The 22342-nt window shown below is 39.6% G+C and overlaps 1 protein-coding gene across 1 annotated transcript in view; it reads left to right on the top strand.

Moving 5' to 3' along the window:
- LOC131311275 (protein ROOT HAIR DEFECTIVE 3 homolog 1-like) overlaps positions 1–22342 on the top strand; it is a 69437-nt gene extending 47095 nt beyond the window's left edge. The window contains exons 2-21 of the mRNA XM_058338647.1: positions 1335–1927; positions 4943–5092; positions 6375–6441; positions 6528–6630; positions 7398–7468; positions 7565–7628; positions 7721–7786; positions 7948–7995; positions 8062–8124; positions 8237–8293; positions 8440–8598; positions 8681–8749; positions 8841–8932; positions 9726–9804; positions 10807–10972; positions 11946–12064; positions 19664–19760; positions 19951–20010; positions 20697–20756; positions 21792–22342. Coding sequence (XP_058194630.1) covers positions 1396–1927; positions 4943–5092; positions 6375–6441; positions 6528–6630; positions 7398–7468; positions 7565–7628; positions 7721–7786; positions 7948–7995; positions 8062–8124; positions 8237–8293; positions 8440–8598; positions 8681–8749; positions 8841–8932; positions 9726–9804; positions 10807–10972; positions 11946–12064; positions 19664–19760; positions 19951–20010; positions 20697–20756; positions 21792–21802 — 2133 coding nt within the window. The 5' untranslated portion in view covers positions 1335–1395 and the 3' untranslated portion in view covers positions 21803–22342. The remainder of the gene's footprint in view (positions 1–1334; positions 1928–4942; positions 5093–6374; positions 6442–6527; positions 6631–7397; positions 7469–7564; positions 7629–7720; positions 7787–7947; positions 7996–8061; positions 8125–8236; positions 8294–8439; positions 8599–8680; positions 8750–8840; positions 8933–9725; positions 9805–10806; positions 10973–11945; positions 12065–19663; positions 19761–19950; positions 20011–20696; positions 20757–21791) is intronic.

The following is a 22342-nucleotide window of genomic DNA, read 5'->3' on the forward strand; positions in this document are numbered from 1 at the left end:
AAAATTTGGACCAAATTACACCTTAAAAACCTATTTTATTACTTTAACTACTCATTTTTAAAATGTCTATTGCATCAGGCTCTCTATATTAAAACTCTTTCAGTAAAAATATTGTTTACTCTCACTCTTCTCTTAATTAATTTTTTTTTGCCAAGAGCCTTGTTTGGGGCACAGCAAATAAGCAACAAATTGATGATTTTTGCGGGATCCATTACGGGTCCAACAAAGATTATTTAAACTGTAAGTCATTCTTATAAAATAGCATTTTATGGGTTCTAGAAAAAAAAAGTTCAATCCCATAACGGTAAAGACTACTTCAAAATTCGTAGAGTGCTCTACGAATGCTAAAACAATCCTTACTGATATCAGTTTGAGTTAAATTTTTTTTAGGAATCCATAGAAAAATATTTTAAAAATAATTTGCGGTTCGAATTATCTTTAAAGGACTCGTAATGGGCCCGGCAACAATAAAAAAAATTCAAGCTTTTTTTGCCAGTACCAAGCCGGCCCTTTCTTTGGAGGTGTGGCAGCTCAATTTTTGAACAAAGTTTAAAATGAAAACATTAAATTAGTGTTTAACCCGTGAATAGTTCCTCGTGGAAGAAAAAGAGCATCTGTAGCAATGTTACTTTGAAGGCAAGCAAAAGAGAGGCTGATGAAGGGGTTTTTGGTGGGTTTAGCTCTCACCTTTAGTCTAAAAGTTAGGTCTCATTCGGCTAAAAAAATCAATTGGTTTATTTTTATTTATTTTTATTTAATTTTTTTTCGTATTTTTTAGTTTATGGTCAATTTTTTTGAGGATTATTGCGTCGTCATAACGAGAGAAATCTAAAAAGTAAAAAATCATGATCGAAATCTAATTTTTTTTGAATAAAGATAAAAAATAGACTTATTGGCTTATCTTTGTCTTTATTTAAAAAAATAGGTTTTGATCGAAATTTTTTACTTTTTAAATTCTTTTTGTTATGACGATACTATAATTTTAAAAAAATTGACGAAAAATTAATAAATAAAAAAATAAGTCAATTAACTTATTTAGCCGAACGAGGGCTTAATTTGTTAATAGAAATGTGGCCGTTTTTTGATCCGCAAATGTGGACGTTGTTACCGCTCTCCTTTCCCTTTTTCTTTGATTGGTCCCACTTTCCTAGTTGCGATCGGTCATTCTAGGTCCCACCAGATTCCTCCCACCTTTAACTGTTCATTTTGTTCAATGCTTAGCCCCCACGGAAAGCCCATTTTCGTCATTCCACCCCGAACTTTTCGAATTCCGTCCACTTCGTCCATTCACTGAGATTCCTACCATCACTAGTGTATACCACTGAGAGAGAGAGAGAGAGAGAGAGAGAGAGAGAGACAGAGAGAAGCAAGTCGTCTTTGATCAGATTTCCGAAAATGGACAACCACCACCACCACCACCACCGTGGAACCGGAAATTCCGAACGAGGCCGTGGCCGCAACGGCTACAGCTGCGGCGGCGGAAGAGGAGCGGGTTCGGGTGGTCAGACCCAGTTCGGCGGGCGGCACTGGGCCAGATTGGCCAATAGGTCCCGTGGTCGGTTGCGTCAGAACGGTGGGTCCTACAGGCCACAACAACAGAGTGGTGGCCAGATGGGTCAGGTTGGTGGGTCGTACATGCCACAACAGCAGCAGACTGGTGTTCAGATGGGTCGTGGTGTGCGTCCCCTGAACGTGGAGCCCGTTGAAGTTGACGGAAGTGATGGGTTTGGCAGAGGAGGAGGAGGAGGAGAGGCGTGGGTTGTGGAGTGGAAGCCGCGGCGACAGCAGCAGAATGGTGGTCGAGGCGTGGGTCCCACGAGGGGGGAGGCAGTTGAAGTAAATCGAAGCGGTGGGCATGGCAGCGGAAGGGACTCCTACGGTCTTCATACTCAAGGTACTACTCAATCTCAGCCTCGAGCTCTTCCTGGTACATCTCTTTCTGCTAATAGATCGATTTTATTTCGCTTCTCATTTATGTATGGAATGGAACCTGTGTTTGTATGATTGTATTCTTTGTTTGGTGATTTTGAAACGTTAGATGGAATTAAGGGAGAAGCATAGTGATTGGGAATTGGGTTTTACAGCCGTTTTGGCACGACAACATGCAGATCTGTTCGACGGCCGTCCTTCCTGCATCAGCAATTTGAGATTGGGGAGGACGGCGAGTGGGATGAACGAGGGGGATTGGGCACGGATCGAATGGGACGGGATGAGCAGCAGCGGGCGGCAGGATGGAGTACGTGATGGGCGGAATGGACGGTGCATGGCCGACGTGATGCGCGACGGGAGGAATGGCGGTGGTGGACGGGTGGGATGGCGTTGGACCTCGAATAATGGAGAGGGGTTTCTCCCGTACTAGGATATTGAGAAAAGTAGTAGGAGTACCAGATAAAGATAGGCGTGGGTTTACGGATTTGTTAAATGAGAAATACTCATTTACAGAGCAGCTGTAAACTCTGTTTACAACACTCAATCTCCGCCGTCCAGATTTTAATGAGAGTTTTCCGGGGAAGAGTTCAAATCTAGGCCGTCCAGAACACTTTTGGACGGTCATGATTGGTTGCTATTGCAAACAAGCTGTTTGCAGTTGCTCGTAAATAAGTATTTCTCTTGTTAGATATGATCAATATCCCAAATACGCTAGAGGATCTCTGAGATTACTTTGTAGTCCAAAAATCACTGCCTAAATAGTATCTATTCATAGGGGTAAGTTAAATATAATTTTCTTTACACCTTTTTCACTTGCGGGGCGATTGAATATGCATGTCCAAGATAGGTATGGTTTTAGTTTGGTCCTTTTCTAAAGAGTAATGCTAGGTACAAAGAAAACTTACCCTGAAAGTATCCAGAAAAAATCAATTCGTGGTTGAGATTCATTTTAATGATTGGGTCCCACACATCAAAGTGAATCTCAACCACTAGTTGCGCTTTTCGGGGCAAGTTTTCTTTGTCCCTAGCATTAATCTTTTCTAAAATCAACTTCGGAAAATTGTACGTGATGTAGTTTGTTGCATTCTCGTAACTTTAAGTTTTTTTCGAGGTGTGACTGATCTTGAGTTATTGTTTTGTTTAAGTGGTTCGCATGTGTTAAGTTTATGTAGCAAAGTAGTGGAGGTGGTAAGTGGAATTACTCTCTTACCTTTCCGTGTTTACAAAATCTTGAGCAAGAATAGAAAACGAACCTCTTGGTGACCTTATCGTACCCATCTTCATTAATTACATTTCACAGTTTTGATTTGAACTCATCTTTTGTGGTTTATTGGGACTCTTAGAATAGAAGTGTGGTATTAGAAACAATAGGGTTGGATCTGCCAAGACCAATGGATTTTTACTGGTTTTAAAGTTTTGAGATGTTTAATATTTAATAGTGGCTTAAGTGATTTAGCTGCGCAAAATTATTTTGGTTTAATAGTGGCTTCAGGGATTTTCGGGGAGGATTCTTGGAACTATCCTCATGTCAAAGCATTTATAAAATGCAAAGGGTAACCGGTAAGGACACATTTAGAAAAAATTGCTGCTCATAAACTCATTTGCTTCCCTCCCATATCACCATGAGCATTTTGTAGTCTGATATAGTGAAACCGATATAGACGAGTCATTCTTTTTTCAATTACGATTGGTGGTTATATAGGTTATGGGTTGGACTATAATCACTCATTCTTTAAGGGTACATTTCAACTTGATGGAATCCAATACTATTGGATTTATGTGTTGTAACCTTGGTTGGTTATACTTTCATGTCTTTTATTTCGGACTTGCTAATTTGAAGAGATCTCTTTATCATGGATGACATTATGAATTTTGTCTTTGGATGACATCTGTTTTTTATAGGTTGCATTGGCGAACCAGTAACAACTTTGTTATCAATGAGATTCAGCATAAGTGAAATTACATTTTATATTCAAATGAAATTACATTGCACTATATTTTGCCTTTTCCTCTTGATTTTACTAAACTTGATGAAGAAAAGCTAGATGTTATATTATCAAAGTTTAGTTATTGGTTTTGTATTCTTACATTTTGAAGCTTGATTTATTTTTAAGCTCATAAAGTGAATTTTGTGATAACAATTGGGTTTTGCCAGTTCTGATCTGTAGTTGGTAGCGTGGTCAACATATTGTGAATTTAAATGGCTGGTGATAAGTGCCTTCAGGCACGGGCAATACAACTGTTTGTTTTTGTGCGGATTCAAGTTAATCGGTGGATATACTTGAGCTAATGTTTTTTGTGTAGTTGGAATTCTACAAATGGTGCCTTGGCCTTCAAGAGGTTAGAGGTACAAAACTGGATAATTTGTTGAATACCGATTTCGAGCCGTGCATGCACTAGTAGTTTGTAAAAAGAAAAAAGAGGGAAGAAAGAGTGAAAGACTTTGGGATCAGCTTTATATAATAGTACTTGAGTTGTTGTTTGTTATTATGCTCAAATACTTTGGAGTAGCTACTTGCTTATGGACGGACTTGTTTTTTTGTTTCTTTTTTTTTCTGGCAAATGGATGAACTTGTTTAGTTGTTTGTTATTATGCTGAGAAAATTTGGGATTGAACTTGTTGCAAGATTTTTTTTTCTCCCAGGAATTGTTGCATTCTTCTGATTGAGAATTGAGAAAAAAAGAACGGGGCGGGTAAACCTGTTACCCGACAAGGACAGGAATGGGGGAAATTTTCATTGCCTGGTCGGGTTTCGGAGTTTGGGAATTTTAGGGGCGGGTCAGGGTACATCGAAACCTGCCCCTCCCCACCCCGTTGCCATTCCTGCTGCCGCTTCCTTCGGCAACTGCAGAAACAATGGCAACAGAGACATGCTGGTGCATTTAAGTGCTATCTCTCTAAGATAATGGTTAAAGAAGACTTAGCATTGTATGCGATCTGGATCCTGAATCTGAAATTTCAGGATCTGTGATTTTATGGTTTCTTTTTGATTCACGGGTATATTTTTTTCAGAAAAAGGCAATGAATGTTCTGAGACTCACCTCATTGAACAAGATGGCACATTGAATGGTGTCGAATTTGACAAGTTTCTGCAGAAGGTGAATCTGGCTGCATGTGGGCTTAACTATGCTGTAGTCTCCATCATGGGGCCACAAAGTAGTGGTATGATCAACTACTCTCCTTCAGTTATTAAATGGGTGTTTCTCTGTTCATGCATTTTGACTTTTACTAGTAATATTTTTTTTTGGTAAATAAGTCCTCTTTGTTCATTATGTGCAGTTTAAAAATATTGGTGCTCTCCTAAGCAAGATGATGATAGTTCTCACTATCGTAATAGTGTTGCTATTAAATGGGTGTTTCTCTGGTCATGCATTTTGACTTTTACTAGTAATATTTTTTTTTTTGGTAAATAAGTCCTCTTTGTTCATTATGTGCAGTTTAAAAATATTGGTGCTCTCCTAAGCAAGATGATGGTAGTTCTCACTATCGTAATAGTGTTGCTATCACTATAATCTTGAAGATGTCTTTAGGTAAATCCAGGCCTACCATGTCGTCTCATGTAGGGCAAAATGAATTAACTTATGTGCAGAATTACAGACATGTTCAAGATTGATTTACTCTCCCTAATCAACTCTTTTGGGGCCAGTCTTTAAGGAGCTTTGCTCCGACTTTAATTGGGCTCCCCCCGTAAGTCAGTAGTGAGCCCTTAGGATTAGTCGAGGTGCGCTTAAGCTGGTCCGGACAGCTGAATTATAAAAAAAATGGTTAATTTACTCTTCCACGATCCCTACGCTCCTAAAGAAGGGCAGCGTGTTTGTTTCTTTGTTGCTCCAGCATTTTTGTTTATGAAATACGTTGCTTTTTATTTATGTTGGGTTAGATATGGTTTACTTTTCTAATGCTGATGATTACCTAAGACGGAACCAAGGGTGTCCTTATGGGAGCCAGGCCTCCCTACAGTTTGAAATTTATATAATTATCTAAGTTTTTGTTTGTTTAAATATTTAAACAATACATTGTGGGCTCCAATCAAATAAAGAATGTTGGCTCATAAATGGCATTTCCAGCTATGAATATTGTCAAAATCAGGCTTCGCAGAAAAATGGAGAATGAGTTTTCACAAATACTTTAGTTATATTCATTGAGAAGGAAATTGCTGCAAAAATTAGTTCCTTCTCAATCATAGATGACTTTCATGATCTAAGGAATCCCATTTTGATACATGCTTGGTATAACGCATGGAGAAACTTTTATTTTTTCACCTTTTAGTTGTTTATGGTTTGTTCCTAGATATCATGTTTTGTATTGGGTATTATTTGGTCATTTAAATGTTTGATATTCTTGAACCTTGAAATTTCAAAATCTTCTTGTTCATGTTGTCGGCCCCCTCGTATATGAAATCCTGGTTGGTTCGTCCCTGATGATTACATCTATTACCCCACAGGGAAGAGCACTCTATTAAATCATCTGTTTGGGACCAAGTTTAAGGAGATGGATGGACTTAATCAAAGGCATGTTTTTGTTAAGCTTTGATATAGAGACACATTTGTTTTTGAGCAGTCATCATAAGGTAATGAGATCCCTTTTCTTGGTCCAGGTCTAAAACAACTCAAGGTATTTGGCTGGCAAGATGTGCTGGCATTGAGCCCTGCACTCTTGTAATGGATGTGGAGGGTAGTGATGGAGGAGAACGAGGAGAGGTGCATTTATGGAACTTAGAGCTGATAATTAAATGAACTGATGATTTGTATCGCCCTCTTTGGTTTCCTATTAACCATTTACCATTATACGTTGCTTGTTTGTTGGACTTCTCATGCAGATGCTTGCATATGTCATATACGTAAAAGTTAAAACAATGTATTATTTATACTTACGACTGTTACAAGTTCATTTACCGTTATTAACACAAATGCAATGCTTGTTTCATTGCTATTTGTTTCTATTTTGTTGAAGGTCATGGCACTTTGAGTTGCGCGAGTAGTCGCTTTGTCGGTTGTTCAATTTGTGTACATGGATTGAATATAGAGTTCCTCTCTCACATAGACTAAATAATATCTTCAGCATCTCGATTGAGAATTTGGTTCAAAAGCTAAGTCGTCGATTTCGATGAATTCAATTGGGTTGGGTGTTTTGTCTATAAACATTCAGGGGTATAAAAGATTGTTGCTATTGGAGCAATCATAAAAAGAAGGCATGACGTGATATGGATTCATGTTTTAAGAAAAGATTGTTGCTATTGAAGCAATCATAAAAAGATGACATGACGTGATATGGATTCATGTTTTAAGAAGCTCATTTGAGCATAATCGTTGACTTGGATTGACAATGTTGCATATGGATTTCATTCAGAGAATGCAACAACTTGTTAGCATTGATTTTGATTTTGTTGAAACTAACTAGAAACAGATTTTTTTCCCTAATTGGTCTTCATCCATTTTGTTTCTTTTCCTTTTATTTCCTTTTTTAGGATGATACTGCATTTGAAAAGCGAAGTGGCCTTTTTGCACTTGCTGTTTCCCATGTAGTGCTGATAAATATGTAAGTTTGATTTACGGAAATCTACCAAGATGCATTATATAATTCATATTGACACCTACAATTTATACCATTGATTACCTTTTTTTTGTTATTTAGGTTTCAAACATGTATCGGTCTTGAGAATGGTGCAAGTAAGCCGCTTTGGAAAAATGTATTAGAGGTATCTCTCATGCATCTCCTTTCTAGAGGCAGTTACTTTGAATTACATGCACCCCGCAATATTTGTATAACGTTATGATGGTATTTGTACAGGGCGTATTGCGATTGTTTAGTCCACGTAAAACAACTTTGATGTTTGTAATACGTGATTTTGTACGGGTATGTTTTGTCTTGTCATTTATCTTGAACCTCAACTTTGAAAATTGTTTTAGTTAGTGTTTGCTGTTCTCTTAATTGATCTAACATTTGTTTAGTTTAATTGGATCTGAATAGGGCTTAACCTTTCTTCCCCTTTGTGTTTTTCTAATTTGTGTGTGTAGACACCCTTGGAAGTCTTAGAACTTTGTTTGAGGAAAGATATTCAGAAGGTGATGTACTTGGTTTTCCTTTTAAATCTTTATGTGGTTGGCTCTCAAATTATTTGTTTGTTGCAGATATGGGACTCCATCCCTAAGCCAGAAGGTCACAACAGAACTCCCTTGAGTACCTTTTTTAATGTAAGATGTCACAGTTCCTCTCAAGATTAGCTTAAGCTTGTCCATGCAGAGTTCATAATGGATGATTTGGCATGTACATGAATTCATGTCTGATTACTAATTTTATTTCCAGGTTGAAGTTGTTGGCCTTCCTAATTATTTGGAGAGGGAAGAGCCATTTAAAGAGCAGGTACACGTGTAAAATGCTGTACTGTCTTAAATTACACCTACTTTTATGTATGTTCATAGCACCTAGGGCAATATGTTTTTTCTTACCTGTTGTTTTAGTTGGTGGAACGAACTGTGGAATATAAGTTGCTGTTTTGTATGTTGAAGGTGTATAATTTAAGGCAGCGATTCATTCATTCCATAGCACCTGGTGGGCTAGCTGGAGATAGGCGGGACACAATTCGTGGTTCAGACTTTTCTCTTAGTGCCCAAGAGATCTGGAAAACTATTAAGGATGACAGGACGCTTGACCTTCCTAAGCACATGGTAATATCTGAAAGTCTGTTGAACGGGTACTACTCTTTGTATACCTTTAGAGGTTGATGTCATGTACTGTTTTATCGTGTAGGTTATGGTTGCTACTATACGCTGTGGGGAAATTGTTGACAAAAAGCTTAAGGCCTTTGTTGCAAATGAGGTATCAACTTTTGCTTTTGAGCTGTGTTTGTAGAGATACCCTTTTAATGGTCCCCAATTGTAATTACCAAGCTGGATCCAAAATATTATAGGAGAGGCGCCAATTAGAAGAGCGTGCACAAACCAATCCAACGCCAGGGTTTGGGAAGAAGTATAGTTCAATTATCAAATCTTGTTTGCACGAGTAAGTACCTAACCTCTCATTCAGTAATCACTTCCAGTGTCTCAGCAGCAGAATTGTGATTGGTGTTCATGTTACGTCAGCTTTTATCACAACTCTAAAAGTTTGGAGAGCTTACGAAATCTAGACCTCATTTGTCCTTGTTTGCATTCCTGCATGGTGATCTGTCAGTTCTGTGTTACATGTTTTGTTAAAACAAAACAAGGATGCTCGACATTGTGACAAAGGTGTGAGTCCTGTGCTATGCGTGTCCAGATACTTTCCCTCGGACGCTAATCATATAATTGTGTAATTTTTCATGCTTTAATGACAAATGGAGTGAAGCACCTATTTTATAACTTCTTTTTTTATGTTATCATGGATATGATAACATCAAACACTCTTATGTAAAACACCATTATCCGACGGCATATATTTATTTTTGCTGGAATTGTGTTTAGAAAATTTGCTTACTTTGGGGTAGTTTATTTTGACATGAATGTAATTTACAATATCCAAGCTAACTCAAATGGAACTATTTGAATATTTTTATCTTCTACCAATTTTCCTTAAATATTCCTGTTTCTGTCTCTTGTTCTGATTAGGAAACTCTATCCTAATTTACAAATCTCATGATACATCTAAAGGCATATCCAGAATTCTGTAGTCTTATGAAATTGGAGAGTTATGTCTTCTTTGTGATCTATATTCTTAGTATTCTTAGAATCTACAGAACCTTAGAACTATTCGTTTTAATTTTACCACTTTTAATTTTTCTTCTATGTGATTCCATTGCTGAATGCATTCCTTTTTGCAGGTACGATGTGGAGACTGCATATTTTGATGAAGGTGTTAGGTCTGAAAAGAGAAAGCACTTGGAAGAGAAATTGATGCCAGTAAGGCCTCCTGATGGCTGTTTAAAATTTTCGATTTTTGTACCATTTATTGTGCTACAGGCGATGGAAGTATCACATTCATAACAATGACAGCTAAACGATATTAGGAACTTATAATCTGTGCTCAATATCCAATCAAAGGGTACACAAAACTGAGATCAATGAATTGCCTTATTGAGCTTTCAAGTATTGGTATCCGAGTCTAACATTGCTGGTAAAAGCCAGCTAAGTTTCAATTCACTTAGCAAACCATGTATAAGCAGTCTTAGGATCAAAAGAGAATCATTTCCCGAGTTGCTGTGTGGAACAAAGTACGAAACATGGTGGCGTGACCGGCGTCGCTGTTGGCTTTTCCCTAAAACTATTGTTGATTTTAGTGGAAGTGAAGCAAGAGAATGGAAAAAAAATGAACTACTCAAAGCAGTCATTTTATCTGCAAGAAAAAACAGGGGAAAGGAGATGCTCTCTGTATCTCATTCACTTTCTAACACAGGGCTAAATCTAGTCTTAAACAAAATAGGAACTTGGGCTTTAACTTTTAACATTTGGGCCCAACAGCAAAACCACCTAACTTAGCCCAACAACAAAACCAACTAACTTAGCCCAACTACAAACATAGGTCTGATTGGAAATAACAAGGCGTTAATTTTAACGGTCGCCCATTTTGAGTTACTTAGCATCTAGTAACATGACACCTAGAACTTGCACAATAGCATGAATAAGAGAGATTGCATGTTAAGAAGGCTAACTAGATGCTGCTTTTGGTCCCATGGTGCATGTGACATGCCCTACTTACACCACATTTTTGTATTGTCATTTTATCGAAGACATCCTCCCCTATTAAGCTCACAGTGGGAGAGGACTTTTATCATTTGAGTTTCTCATCTCTGGTGACTCTTGATTCTACCAGGTCACTGGTGTTATATATTATTGTATATGTATGGTTGATGTTATATGATATATCCTCATTTTTTATCTGTATGCATTCTCCTGATTTTGCAGCTTGTTCAATCGGCCTTCCAATTCATTTTAGCAAATATAGGGTCAAGAACTCTCAAGGAATTCAAGAAAGCATTTGATAATGCTTTAAACAATGGGAAAGATTTTACAGTGGCTGCTAATGAATGCCAACAGGCTTGCATGAAGTCTTTTGATGATAGATGTGCAGGTAAATTAACAAATGTTATGATGCCAATAGTGGTTGTGAAACAGAAAGTCAAAACCATTCTATTTATAGGTCTTAGTAGGTGTTTGGCACAAATTATTTTAGTGAATTATAGGTTCTGGATTGTAGATTGACTCTAGAGTCATGCTGTGTTTGGATGGGTTTTTGAGAATTTTTGAGTTTGGTTTTTAGGGTAATGAGTGGAGAGAGAAATAGGGTAATGATTGGAGATATGGGTAATGAGTGGAGAGAGAAATGAGAATACTGATTGGAGAGTGGGGAGAGAAATGAGAGTAATGATTGAAAGTAGGGGTAATGAGTGTTTTTTGAGTTAGAAATTTTTTTGAGTTGTGGTCCAAGCAAGGGAATTAGTAGAAACACACAATCAGAATCTGTAAAAGTGTTTCATAAAAAAAAATCTGTAAAACTGTAGAAGTGTAAAAAATAGTTTATTCATCTGTGAAGTGTTTGGAATGACCATAATGCCCTTGCTACTATGACTCCATGTATAAACCTATGCAACATTATTTTCTTTGAAACTATTGAAAAGAAATAATTAGAGTATTGAATGTTTGAATTGACCAGTTGTTATAATACCATTTTCTTTATCAACATTCAATCAAATATCACAGACTCTTAGCTTTAGTATGATAACCAAATTTTTTTTATTTTTTATTTTTTGCATCAGTGCATTATCAAATAAAAAATACTCCGTAAAAAATTAGTCCATGAGTGCAGCTCCAGTACATTAGCCAATAGGATTTCTTTTTAATAGTTGATAAGGATATTTATACAAGGTAGTGGAATAAGTGTTGGATAGGTTGGTAAATAATTAAACGTAAAGAATAGAATGGTCATCAAAAGTTCATAATCTAAAACCAGCAATTAGGAGCTACTTTTGTGATTTAAACAAAAATCCAGAATCAGGGCTCAAAATCCCAGATGGTGCACCTTCTTATGCTCACTTTCTTTTCAGATGTCATTGTTGAACAAGCCAACTGCAACACATTCGAAGTGCAGGAGAAGCTACAGCGTGAGATAATTTTGCATACTCTTCAAGTTCATTTGGACAAAAAACCTTCAGTTGCTACTCCAGTTGAGTATTCCTGACTCATAGCTTTTAAAATTGCCTGGCGATAAGTTGTAACTTCTGATGATGGTAGTGGGAGACATTAAAACCAAGAATAGGTCGCTAAACTCTTCACTGTGTCACACAGTGTGTCAAAAGTAGAGTAACCTATCTTTTTAAAAGGTTTACTTGAATATTGGATGGGATCAATGCATTGTTGACCAAGGTTTAAATAACGGTTTTGTGACGCGCAACGGTAACGGTTGTGTGGTGTAACGGTTTCGGTAGTATATATACATCGACGTTATGTTACAGGAATCGGGTGTAATGGTTGTGAATTTGCTAAAATCATCAACAACAACTATAAATCTCAATGGTACACATTACTTTTTTTTGTTAAGTAAGATTTTATTAGAAACCAAAAAGGGGGAACAACTCACCAGGGTATACCCTTGAAACAGTACAAAGAAGCAAAGAAGGCATCAGCTAAGCCTACACAACTAGGACAAAGCCTTGCAATAAAGAAAACAACTAAAACAAAGCTAGGACATCTAGCTAGACACTTGTCATTGACTTATTTTGTCACATTTTATCCATTATTTTTTTTGATCGACAAAAGTAATATTTTATTAAGAAAGTTGATAGGATACATCAAGTAGGGGGGAGAGAGGATGGGATTCCAACCAAAGGTTTGAAAATACACTTGATGGGAACAAAGCCCCAAAACACCTGAAGGGTCAAGCCCTAAACACCTAAAAGGCCTAACCTAACGAAGTGGGCCAAGTCCAACCCAAGAAAACCCAAAACCTATCCCTACTCTTTTGCCGAATTTCTAACACTGCCACCAACGGCCACTGAACAACACTTTCAGACAAATAGCCAACCCCCATGAACACCATCGAGCCGTCACCTCCATACACCATAAAGCCACCACTAGCCAACCCCATTGGAGTGATGGACGGTGACGCGAAACAACCAAAACTTGCCGCGTAAGCTCAACCATGCCGTTAAGCAAGAACTAAGACACCCAATAGTGGGAACTCGGCGGGAGGCCACCCCAACCTTGTTGCCAACAACCGCCAAATCCACCATGCCGTTAGGCTGGAAACTGGTCAACCTAGGAGAAAATCGACGGTGAATCAACAAAATGGAGAGGGAAACGAGGTCAAGAAAGGGATGGTGATTGAGAAAATGATGGAGAGGGAAGAGCACAGAAAAGCGGGGGGGGGGGGGGGGGGGGAAAAAAGAGGAGACAAAAATGTCATGGACAGAGAAAACCTTACAAAACTGTAGAACCCTGCGCTCAGAACCCCATGAACAGCTTTAGAGAAACTGCCGCTTCAGACCCCATAATCGACGACAGCTTGATCCACCTCAACCAATGCCTCCAAACACCCTCGAAAGCAGATCAGAAAACGAAAAAAAGAGAAGGCAGAAAGAAAGAAAGAAGAGAATGCGGAAGAAGGGGAGGAAAGGAGAGGAGGAGAAATAGGGATAGAGATGGGAGGAGAGAAGAGGAGAGAAGAGGAGGAGAATTGGGTGGGGTGGGGTGGGGTGGGGTTGGCGGGGGTGGGGTGGGGTTGGCGGGGGTGGGTCGGTTGGCGGGGCATTGCCCCTCAACTAAGAACCCTTGGTGGTGTGTTTAGAGAGGAGGGGGAGGGGAAAAGTTTATAGAGAGAAGGGTCTTTCTGCTTTCCTTCACATTTTATCCATTATTAAGATAACCAATAACACATTCTATCCATTTAACCTCTTATACAAATTGAAATCTACATTGAATCATTAAAAATGCACTAAAATGCATAATCTAGCTACAACCACACAGACGTACAAAGATATTTTGGTTGTGTATATAGAAAAAGATATTTTTGAAACCATTACAAACGAGGCTATCATCGATCATTTTCAAAGTATGAAAAATTGTTGAGGTCAATTATGAATCAAAGCTACATTTTGTTTTATATATATATATATATATCGGGGCGGTTCCAGGGACAAAAAAAAACACCTAAAAAAATACCTCATAGTTCCCGATTAAATTTTTATGATCCAAGCCGCTCAATGTGATCAGAACGTGATTTTAAGGATAACCGTGGCAAATCGGAAAAAAAAAAGACCGGGAAGGGCTTGATCTGAACAATTTCAAACAGTTTTTTATTGAACGGTTCAAATAAAAACTGCTCAAATCAAGTCTTTCCCGGTCATTTTTTTTGCTAATTTCTCGCGGGCACCCTTAAAATCACATTCTGCACACATTGAACGGTTCGGATCATAAAAATTTGATCGGGAACTATGAGATTGAGATTTGGGGTGTTTTTTTAGGTGTTTTTTTGGGTGTCCCTCGAACCGTCCCATATATATATATATATATATTTTTATTAACTTGTTAATCTAATTGTTTCTCTCAATTAGCAACTAGAAAAAGTGAATCATACATAGTTCAAAATTTTGACCCCATTTATCGAAAATCCTAGCTCCACCAGTGGCCACACTCAACCCAGTTGTTACTCGCTTCGAACTGTCAAAAACAAAGTCCTCCTCCCAGGGCTTGCCAATCTACCCAACCACGATCGTCTTGGTAGGGGTTCGTTGCGTGGCAGAACCCTCACAGCTTGTCTTAACTCCTGCGGACCCCTTCTCCAATCCTCCTCCTGCAGCCACCTTCATCTCCTCGCAGGGCCATTGGATCCATCGCCAACCTCCCCTTTTTGCCCCTGCTTCCTTTTTATACCCTACAAGACCTCAAGAATTGCATCTTCCACTGGGGGCATTCTAGGGATCTCCTCATCGTCATCGTCAGAGTCCACAAGGTGGCCAAGATCAAGCAGAACTCAACCCATCACCTTCATCACCCCCTTCTCTTTGCCGCTTGCAACCTCATCCTCTAACCTCCCTGCCGGTCCAGACCCCTCCTCATGCTGAGAGTCATGAGAAGGATAGGGCATTGGACCACTCCTCTCCTCCCGAATGACGCCCCCTGGTTGATCCATCAAAGTCTCTACCGTTCCCTCGGTCGTGGAATGTGCTGATCGAGTTGACCGAGAGTGGCTATTGATCATCGTAAGGATGTAGCCAAGCTAAAAAGGAGCGTTCCTCAATACAGCTGCCAAAAGAGCAAAATTGGGTCGAGCATTAGATGAAAAACGAACAAGAAAAGATTTGATACAGAGAAATAGAATCGAACTTGCCAACGCCGCCCTACGCCCTGACTATCAGATGTTCAAGATGATTGTAGCCATACATATCGAAGTCATACTCCCCGAGCACAATGAACATCCCATCCATATACTTGTCCTTTTCGGGAAGATTGATAATCAAATGATCGACGGAGTCAGCCCACCCTCCGGATCCTCTTGCCTATACTGGGTAGAGAGGTTGTATCTTCAGATGACCTAGTGTTGCTGACAGTGTAGCAGTGGAAAAAATCCTGGACAGTTGTGCCGACAGATAAGCTCAGCGATGCCGTTCACTATGCGGAAGAAGTTCCCCGACACCTGCGCGGTTGTGATACCAAGGATGTGCATCACAAGGCCGAAAAAAGGGTTCAAGGGGAACCAAACCCCTCCCTCGACAATCGCCATGACAGAGATGTAGTTGCTGTCTCGCGTGTTTCAATCCGGCCTGGCCCCCTCATCTAGAAGTTCCCGCCAAACACCTTAATAACTCCTGTAGGCCGCCATCTTTGCCTTAGTATCCAAAAGCCTCCAGTATTTGTTGGTCAATCTAACCATCTCTTCTGCCAAACGTATATGAAGTCTATGTTTGACGAGGTTTGCGCGAGCAACTCGGATCTGATAACAACCACCAATGGGGTGGCAAACCAAAGATCAGGCAGGACGGGGAGAAAAATCCAAACGGGACGGCTCAATAGCCACCCATAGAGGTTTTTCTGTACTTGTTGAAACCTGTGGAAATCAAGCCTGAAACTAAAGCAAAACACAAACGAGGGAAAACTTACCAAGAAAAGGAAAGTTCAAGGAGATTTCATTCTCGAATGGGGCTAGATCTTCCTCAAATGCAGGAAACGAATTGACTGTTCAAATCACCCCAGTTGCGCAATGCCACGTGTCACAAAAGGACATCCAAGAGGTGCTTACATGAGCATTGGGTCACCGTTATGAAACAGCGCCAGTGCCGATTCAGGGACAGGCCAATAGAACGATTTCACGTGCCCCTAACAGGGGTAACGAAAGGAATGTATGGCCTCAACCGGCGTATGCAAAACGTCCCATCTTTTCATCTTAGGCCTCCAATGATCGTCACGTGGCACCCACACTGCCAAAAAATGGGGCTTTCTGTGCACACAATGAATGTATTCTCGAACTGAAGGATCGAGGTTGTGAATGTATTTGTATCGTGATCTCTTCGTATCTTCTATTTTAGGTATAGAATCATATCGTGATAATAGCGTAATCATATGTCTTTGTAATTTTCTATTTTAGCTATAGATTTCTAGGTTTTCTAGCATTGTAACAATTCACTCTAAATATTCAGTAATACAGATTAGTTCTATCCCCATATGTTATGTCACGTGGTATGATAGCATAAGATCTAGGCCTATTGGATATTCGCTCTCCAGCGGGCGGCCTAAGCCTCGCCGCCTTCCGCTGGGCCCTCAAATTTCTGTCTGTAGCAGGTATGAAGTAATCGCACCAGGTCATCGCTGGTTTTGCAACCACCTTTGCATCAGCCGATCTCTCCCAACCCCTTTGCAACCACGGATGACCACACTCTCTATTTTCCTACCATCAACGACTCCCATCTGCACTCGCTAATACTTGTTGCCCTCATCTCTGCTCAGATCTGCAACCCATCTGTAATCAGTCTCCTCTCTTCTGTCTTCTCTCATCTACAGCACTATTCATCGCAACTGTTCTCAATACCTGTTCATTGGTACTATTCATCTCACTGTTTACAAAACCTTTGTTAAACCTATTTTGCATCTCTGTCGTGTACCTCAATCAATTGTTCTTCAGTTCTTCTCATTCTCTCTTCGATCTTTGTTTCAGTCTCAGCATCTCCCTCACTCGATCTCTATTGCAGCATCTCCTCTCTCTCTCAGAACTATATAGCATCTCTGTTCCTCTCTCCAATCGAAACCTTAAGTAGTACAGATTGCATATCTCTCTCTCCCCAAATTGCACATCTCTTCCCTCTCAATCGATAGTTCTCTTAGTCCATCTAAATCCCTTGCATCTTTTTAGATTGGTTTGAGCTTTACTATTCTCTCACGAGCCGGTATATATACATACACACATATATATAAATATATATCATTATATTATATGAATATATATATATTTTGAAAATTTTGAATATATACAACTTTGTGTTTTACTTTCCACTTGTTATGCAACCATACCTAGCGTGGGCAACCACACACGTATGTATGTCTATTGCTTATTTTTATAGGGGAGGAGTGCATACCCTTGCACATCTTTTACCGATGTGGGACAAGTCTGAGGTATGGTTTTTGTTGTGAGGGGAAAAAAATGAGTTCCACATTGGAAGTTCTTGAGAACTCACACCCACTGTACCAGTATAAAGAAAGAGTCTAGCTCTCTTTCTTTTTCACGTGTTCACGAGAGTTTCTCCAGATTTGGCGAGCCAAGCGAGCCAACTTATCTTAGCTCAATTCGAGTTTGAGCCGAGGAAAATTAAGGTGAGCCAAGCTTGAACTTGGTGAAGCTCGGCTCGACTCGGCTCGTTTGCAGCCTTAAGTTTCGCTCTCTCTCTCTCTCTCTCTCTCTCTCTCTCTCTCTCTCTCAAACAATCTCGTTTTATCCCTCTGACGTTATCTCGACCTCTATTTTGTTTGATATGGCATCTTTCCTCAAGTCTCGGTTTGTTTTTGCAACACTGGTTGGTTGGCTTGCTATTTGAGAATCAGTGCAGTAGTTGATTTATATGGTTCGCTTCAGCACCGTTTACAAAAGTTTTAGCTCCTATTTGCTCTATTTGGTTTGGAGTTGGCTGACTTCTTCAACGCACACCACTGCTCAATTTCGTTTCCTCCTTGGCAAACTTTCGATGCTCTCCTTTGCACTATTTGGTTTTGAGTTGGCTGACTTCTTCAACGCACACCACTGCTCGGTTTTGTTTCCTACTTGGCAAACTCTTGATGCTCTCTGGACTCACATCATGAGTTTGAGGGGGTGTGTGAATGTATATGTAGGGATCTCGTCGTATCTTCTATTTTAGGCATAGAATCGTATCATGATAATATCATAATCATATCTCTTTGTAATTTTCTATTTTAGCTATAAATTTCTCGGTTCTCTCTTTAAACTTGTGTTAGCATTGTAACAATTCACTCTAAATATTCCGTAATACAGATCAGTTCTCTCCCAATATGTTATGTCATAGTCCTCCGGCTCAAACTCAGGTCAATCCTGCGCTCCTCGTCAACCAGACCGGACCAAGGGATTGAGGGGCTATTGTAGTGGGCTGGAATATAATTTACAGACCAATCCCCTGATTGGGCCCCCAGATTGACTGCCCATCCTTTTAATGGGAAGGGGGCATCATGGGCTGCCCCGCCAGATTAGGGAACAACTGCTTCGGGTCAATGGTCCAGATCACAATCAGGCGCTACAAAGAATATCAGGTGCTGCAGTATGGAACGAGTTGGTTTGGCCACATGGCACCGTTCTGGTTTTGCCATTTGGCGTGGCCGAATAATAAACGACAATCTCGGTGCACAGTAAACGTATAGTCTGGCCACATGGCACCATTGGGTGCCTCCACGAGGTGCGATCCCCAACTGGGCTGTAGCAAGGTATTCATCAGTTGTTGGTACGGGTGCACGGGGCCAACCCGGTGCTGCCACGTGGCGCAACAATATGTCGGCCAACTAGCTCAGCGGTGTTCCATGATCTGGCCAGTGTCCAAGCAAGTTAGTGGTGGTCGGTGACATCACCCAGTACGAGGATGACATGCGCGCATCTTGGCCTCTAAGGCAATGCATTCCTATAGATACTACAGTGATAAACTCTAGTAGGCATGTCTTCTCTCATACTAAGTTTGTGTTTCCTCTCCTTGAGTTGAAACTAAATTAGTCATCGGAGTGCCTGCCGGCTACCTTTAGCCGGTAGGGACTAACAGGTGGCTTCTTGTGCAGTGCCTGGGAGAAGAGAGGAGGGCTAGCCAACCAAACCACAAAATATACGAAGCAGATCTGAGGAGGAGAGGCCCAATCTAGAAGAGTGAACACCACCCCACACTCTCCATCCTTAATGATAATCAATCTTGCTAGCGAAAACTATTCAGGGTGTGTTCCACAAACTCAAATAAGTACTTAATTTTGATCAAAAACTTGGTGGACTCCATTGTTTTAGATAATTAATTTATTGTAGTTGCTATTTTAGTACAAGCCTTATTGTACAAAATCCCAGGCTCCTATGGCCTATTAATAGGGACTAAACTTGGTGTAGTTCCCATTTCGTTTCCTTTTCTCTTTAATTGTTATCATCAAACATACAAATTGAATCTAATTGAGCTTGAGTGCAAATCAATTGGTGTCAGCATCGTAAAACATATGCACAAATATAACTTGGTGTAGTTTGTGATATTTCAGCATTTTTTGATGACCTTTGATCATTTTCATTCTCTCCTTTACTTTTCAGGAGTGGGAAAACGGGTTAAAAGGTTTTGTAGGCGGATGCCTGGTTGGGGGCCTGGTTGGGAGCCTTGGGGCTGCTGGGGCCGCTGGGGCACTTTTGTGTATGCATCCCTATGTATATGCTTTCTTATCTTTTGGCTGGCAGCCTGCCACTCCCTTTGTATTGTTCTCCAAAGGAGTGTCATAGTTGTCACATACCAAAATGAACTGCCTATTTCTATTCATCATATTTAAGTGGTCTATTTTCTCTCATTTCATTTTCGGTTATCCCTTTCTTTTTTGCATTCGAAGACAATAGACCTGATTTAACAAAAGCTGCTCTCGATGGTCTTGCTAGGGCTTTAATAGCTGGTGAGTTCTATTTGTTGCTTTCTCTCCTAATTATGTCTACAGGGTCATGGATGAAACATAGTAATTAATTCTTTCTCTTCGGAAATGTAAATGAAGAAGTGAAGACCAATAGATATCTAAGAGCATCTCCAATCAACATCTCTATTTCAGAGACTCACAAAACTAATTGCCCAAAAGTTGCATTAAGCATATCTATCTATCTATTCACATTCACATACAATCCAATCAGTTTTTGCTTTTTATAGCTCAACTTCTCAGAAATTCATTTCTCTATTTCCACACTAACTTATCTTCCAACACCCTAAATTTAGTTTGGTTGTATATTTGCTAAGATCTATTCAATAATGGTCACATTTTGGAGTTTTTGTAGATAAGTTTTCAATAGGATATACACATCGGATCAACATATAAAGAGTTATATCAATTTGCAGAGACCCATCGCTAAATTTGTTCCCGAGTCTCGATACTCTGGGGCTGCTGGGACACTTCTTTGTATGTATCTATATGTATAGGCTTTCATATCTTTTGGCTGGCAGCCTGGTGATGTAATGTTCTCCAAAGGAGTGTCATAGTTGGCATATGTAAAACTCAATTAGTTGCCTATTTCTATTCATCATATTTAAGTGGTCTCTCTCTCTCTCTCTCATTTCGTTTTCTGTAATACTTTTCTTTATTTGTATTTGAAGCCAATAGAGCTGGATTACCACAGGCTGCCCTGTCTGCTATTCTGAGGAATTTTAAATTTGGTGAGTTCTATTTGTTGCTTTCTCTCCTCATTATGCTAATTGGGTCATGGATTAAACATTTTTGATATTCTTTTTTTTTATTTTTATCGGCGAATGTTTGCCTAGTTAGAATTGTTAGATTAATATTGAAAATTGTCCCACATCAGTTAATTATCTCCTCCAAAACTAGTATGAGTCTGGGCGGCCTTTCGACTCATTGCCAATTGGTTTTGAGTTGGATGCTTTAACATGGTATCAAACCTAGGTTTTCGGTGGCTTTTCCCCGTTGTTTGTGCCATAGTTGCACTTTGTTTCGTTGTGATTCCTATGATCCGGATCCTTTATTAACCTCTTCACGTGCAAGTTGGGGGTTGCATGTGAGGGGGAACATCAGTTAATTATCTCCTAAAAAACTAGTATATGAGCTTGGACGGCCTATCCATTCATTGCCAATTGATTTTGAGTTGAATGCTTTAAGAATTTAAACCTTAGATTGAGTGCACCGTTGATGCTGTTTGGCTGAAGCCCTCTTCTTATTAATTAATTCTGTCCCTTCATAAATATAAATGAGGAAGTGAAGACTGATAGACATCTAAGAGCATACCATCTATTTGCTATTTATATCTGAACTTCTCAGAAGCTCAATCCCCTAGTTCCAAACTAACTTTTCCTCCAAAATCTTAAATTTAGTAGGGTTTTATAGTTGGTAACATGATCTTTTCAATAATGGTCTTATTTTTGAGTTATTGCCGATATGTTTTCAGTAGGATATACACATTGGATCTACAACATATCATGAGTTATACCTATTAGCAGAGACCCATCTCTAATTTTATTCCGAGTCTCTATATTTGAATCTGCAACTATTATGTGTTTATTAGGATTCCTGTTTGGCATGACTTTTGGTATAATTGATGTTCTCGACAAGTATTTCTAATGGAAGTTTTTACCAAAGTGGGCCCGTGAAGGGTCTCAACTGCAAGGTCATCTCAAATTTCTTTTCCTGATTTACTCTCTTAATCGTTATGCATTTATGCGCTCTCTCTATGTATGCAGCCCCCAAGTAGCGTGTCTTCGTTTGCTGGATTTGAGTTCTAATGATTCAGGCGTGGAGGATAATGGCAATGAGCGTCGTTTTGGCCACTGGTGGAGCCACCCTTAGCCCAGTGGGGGCACTCAAATTTCCATAACTTTCATTTTTGTTTGGTTCTAAACGATACATCCATCTTTTGACCTATTTGGTTTCACCAATTGAGCCTGTCGTCGTATTGTTTGTCACTACACTAATACCCAGTTTACTGTGTTGCGTGCAGCCCCTGTTGTTGACTGAGCTCCTCCACAAGTGTGGTGTAGCTGAGAGATGTGAGGCTTGAGAGGGGGAGCCGGTTGTGGCTCTTCCCGGTGAGGTTTTTTCGAGTTTGTATATATTGTGTGGGTATCTAGATATACATAAATGGAGTTTTTCCTCAGAAATCAGTGTGGGAGTTGTGCGCGTGGTGCCCCTCCGGTCCCAACATACTGCGTGTTTGTGTCAATGTTGTAAACTACAAATTTTAAATTCCAGATTATTGCAGTCTTCCATAATGTGATATGTATTGTTAACTCTA

The sequence above is a fragment of the Rhododendron vialii genome, chromosome 2a (genome assembly GCF_030253575.1).
Source record: "Rhododendron vialii isolate Sample 1 chromosome 2a, ASM3025357v1".
NCBI classification, from domain to species: domain Eukaryota; kingdom Viridiplantae; phylum Streptophyta; class Magnoliopsida; order Ericales; family Ericaceae; genus Rhododendron; species Rhododendron vialii.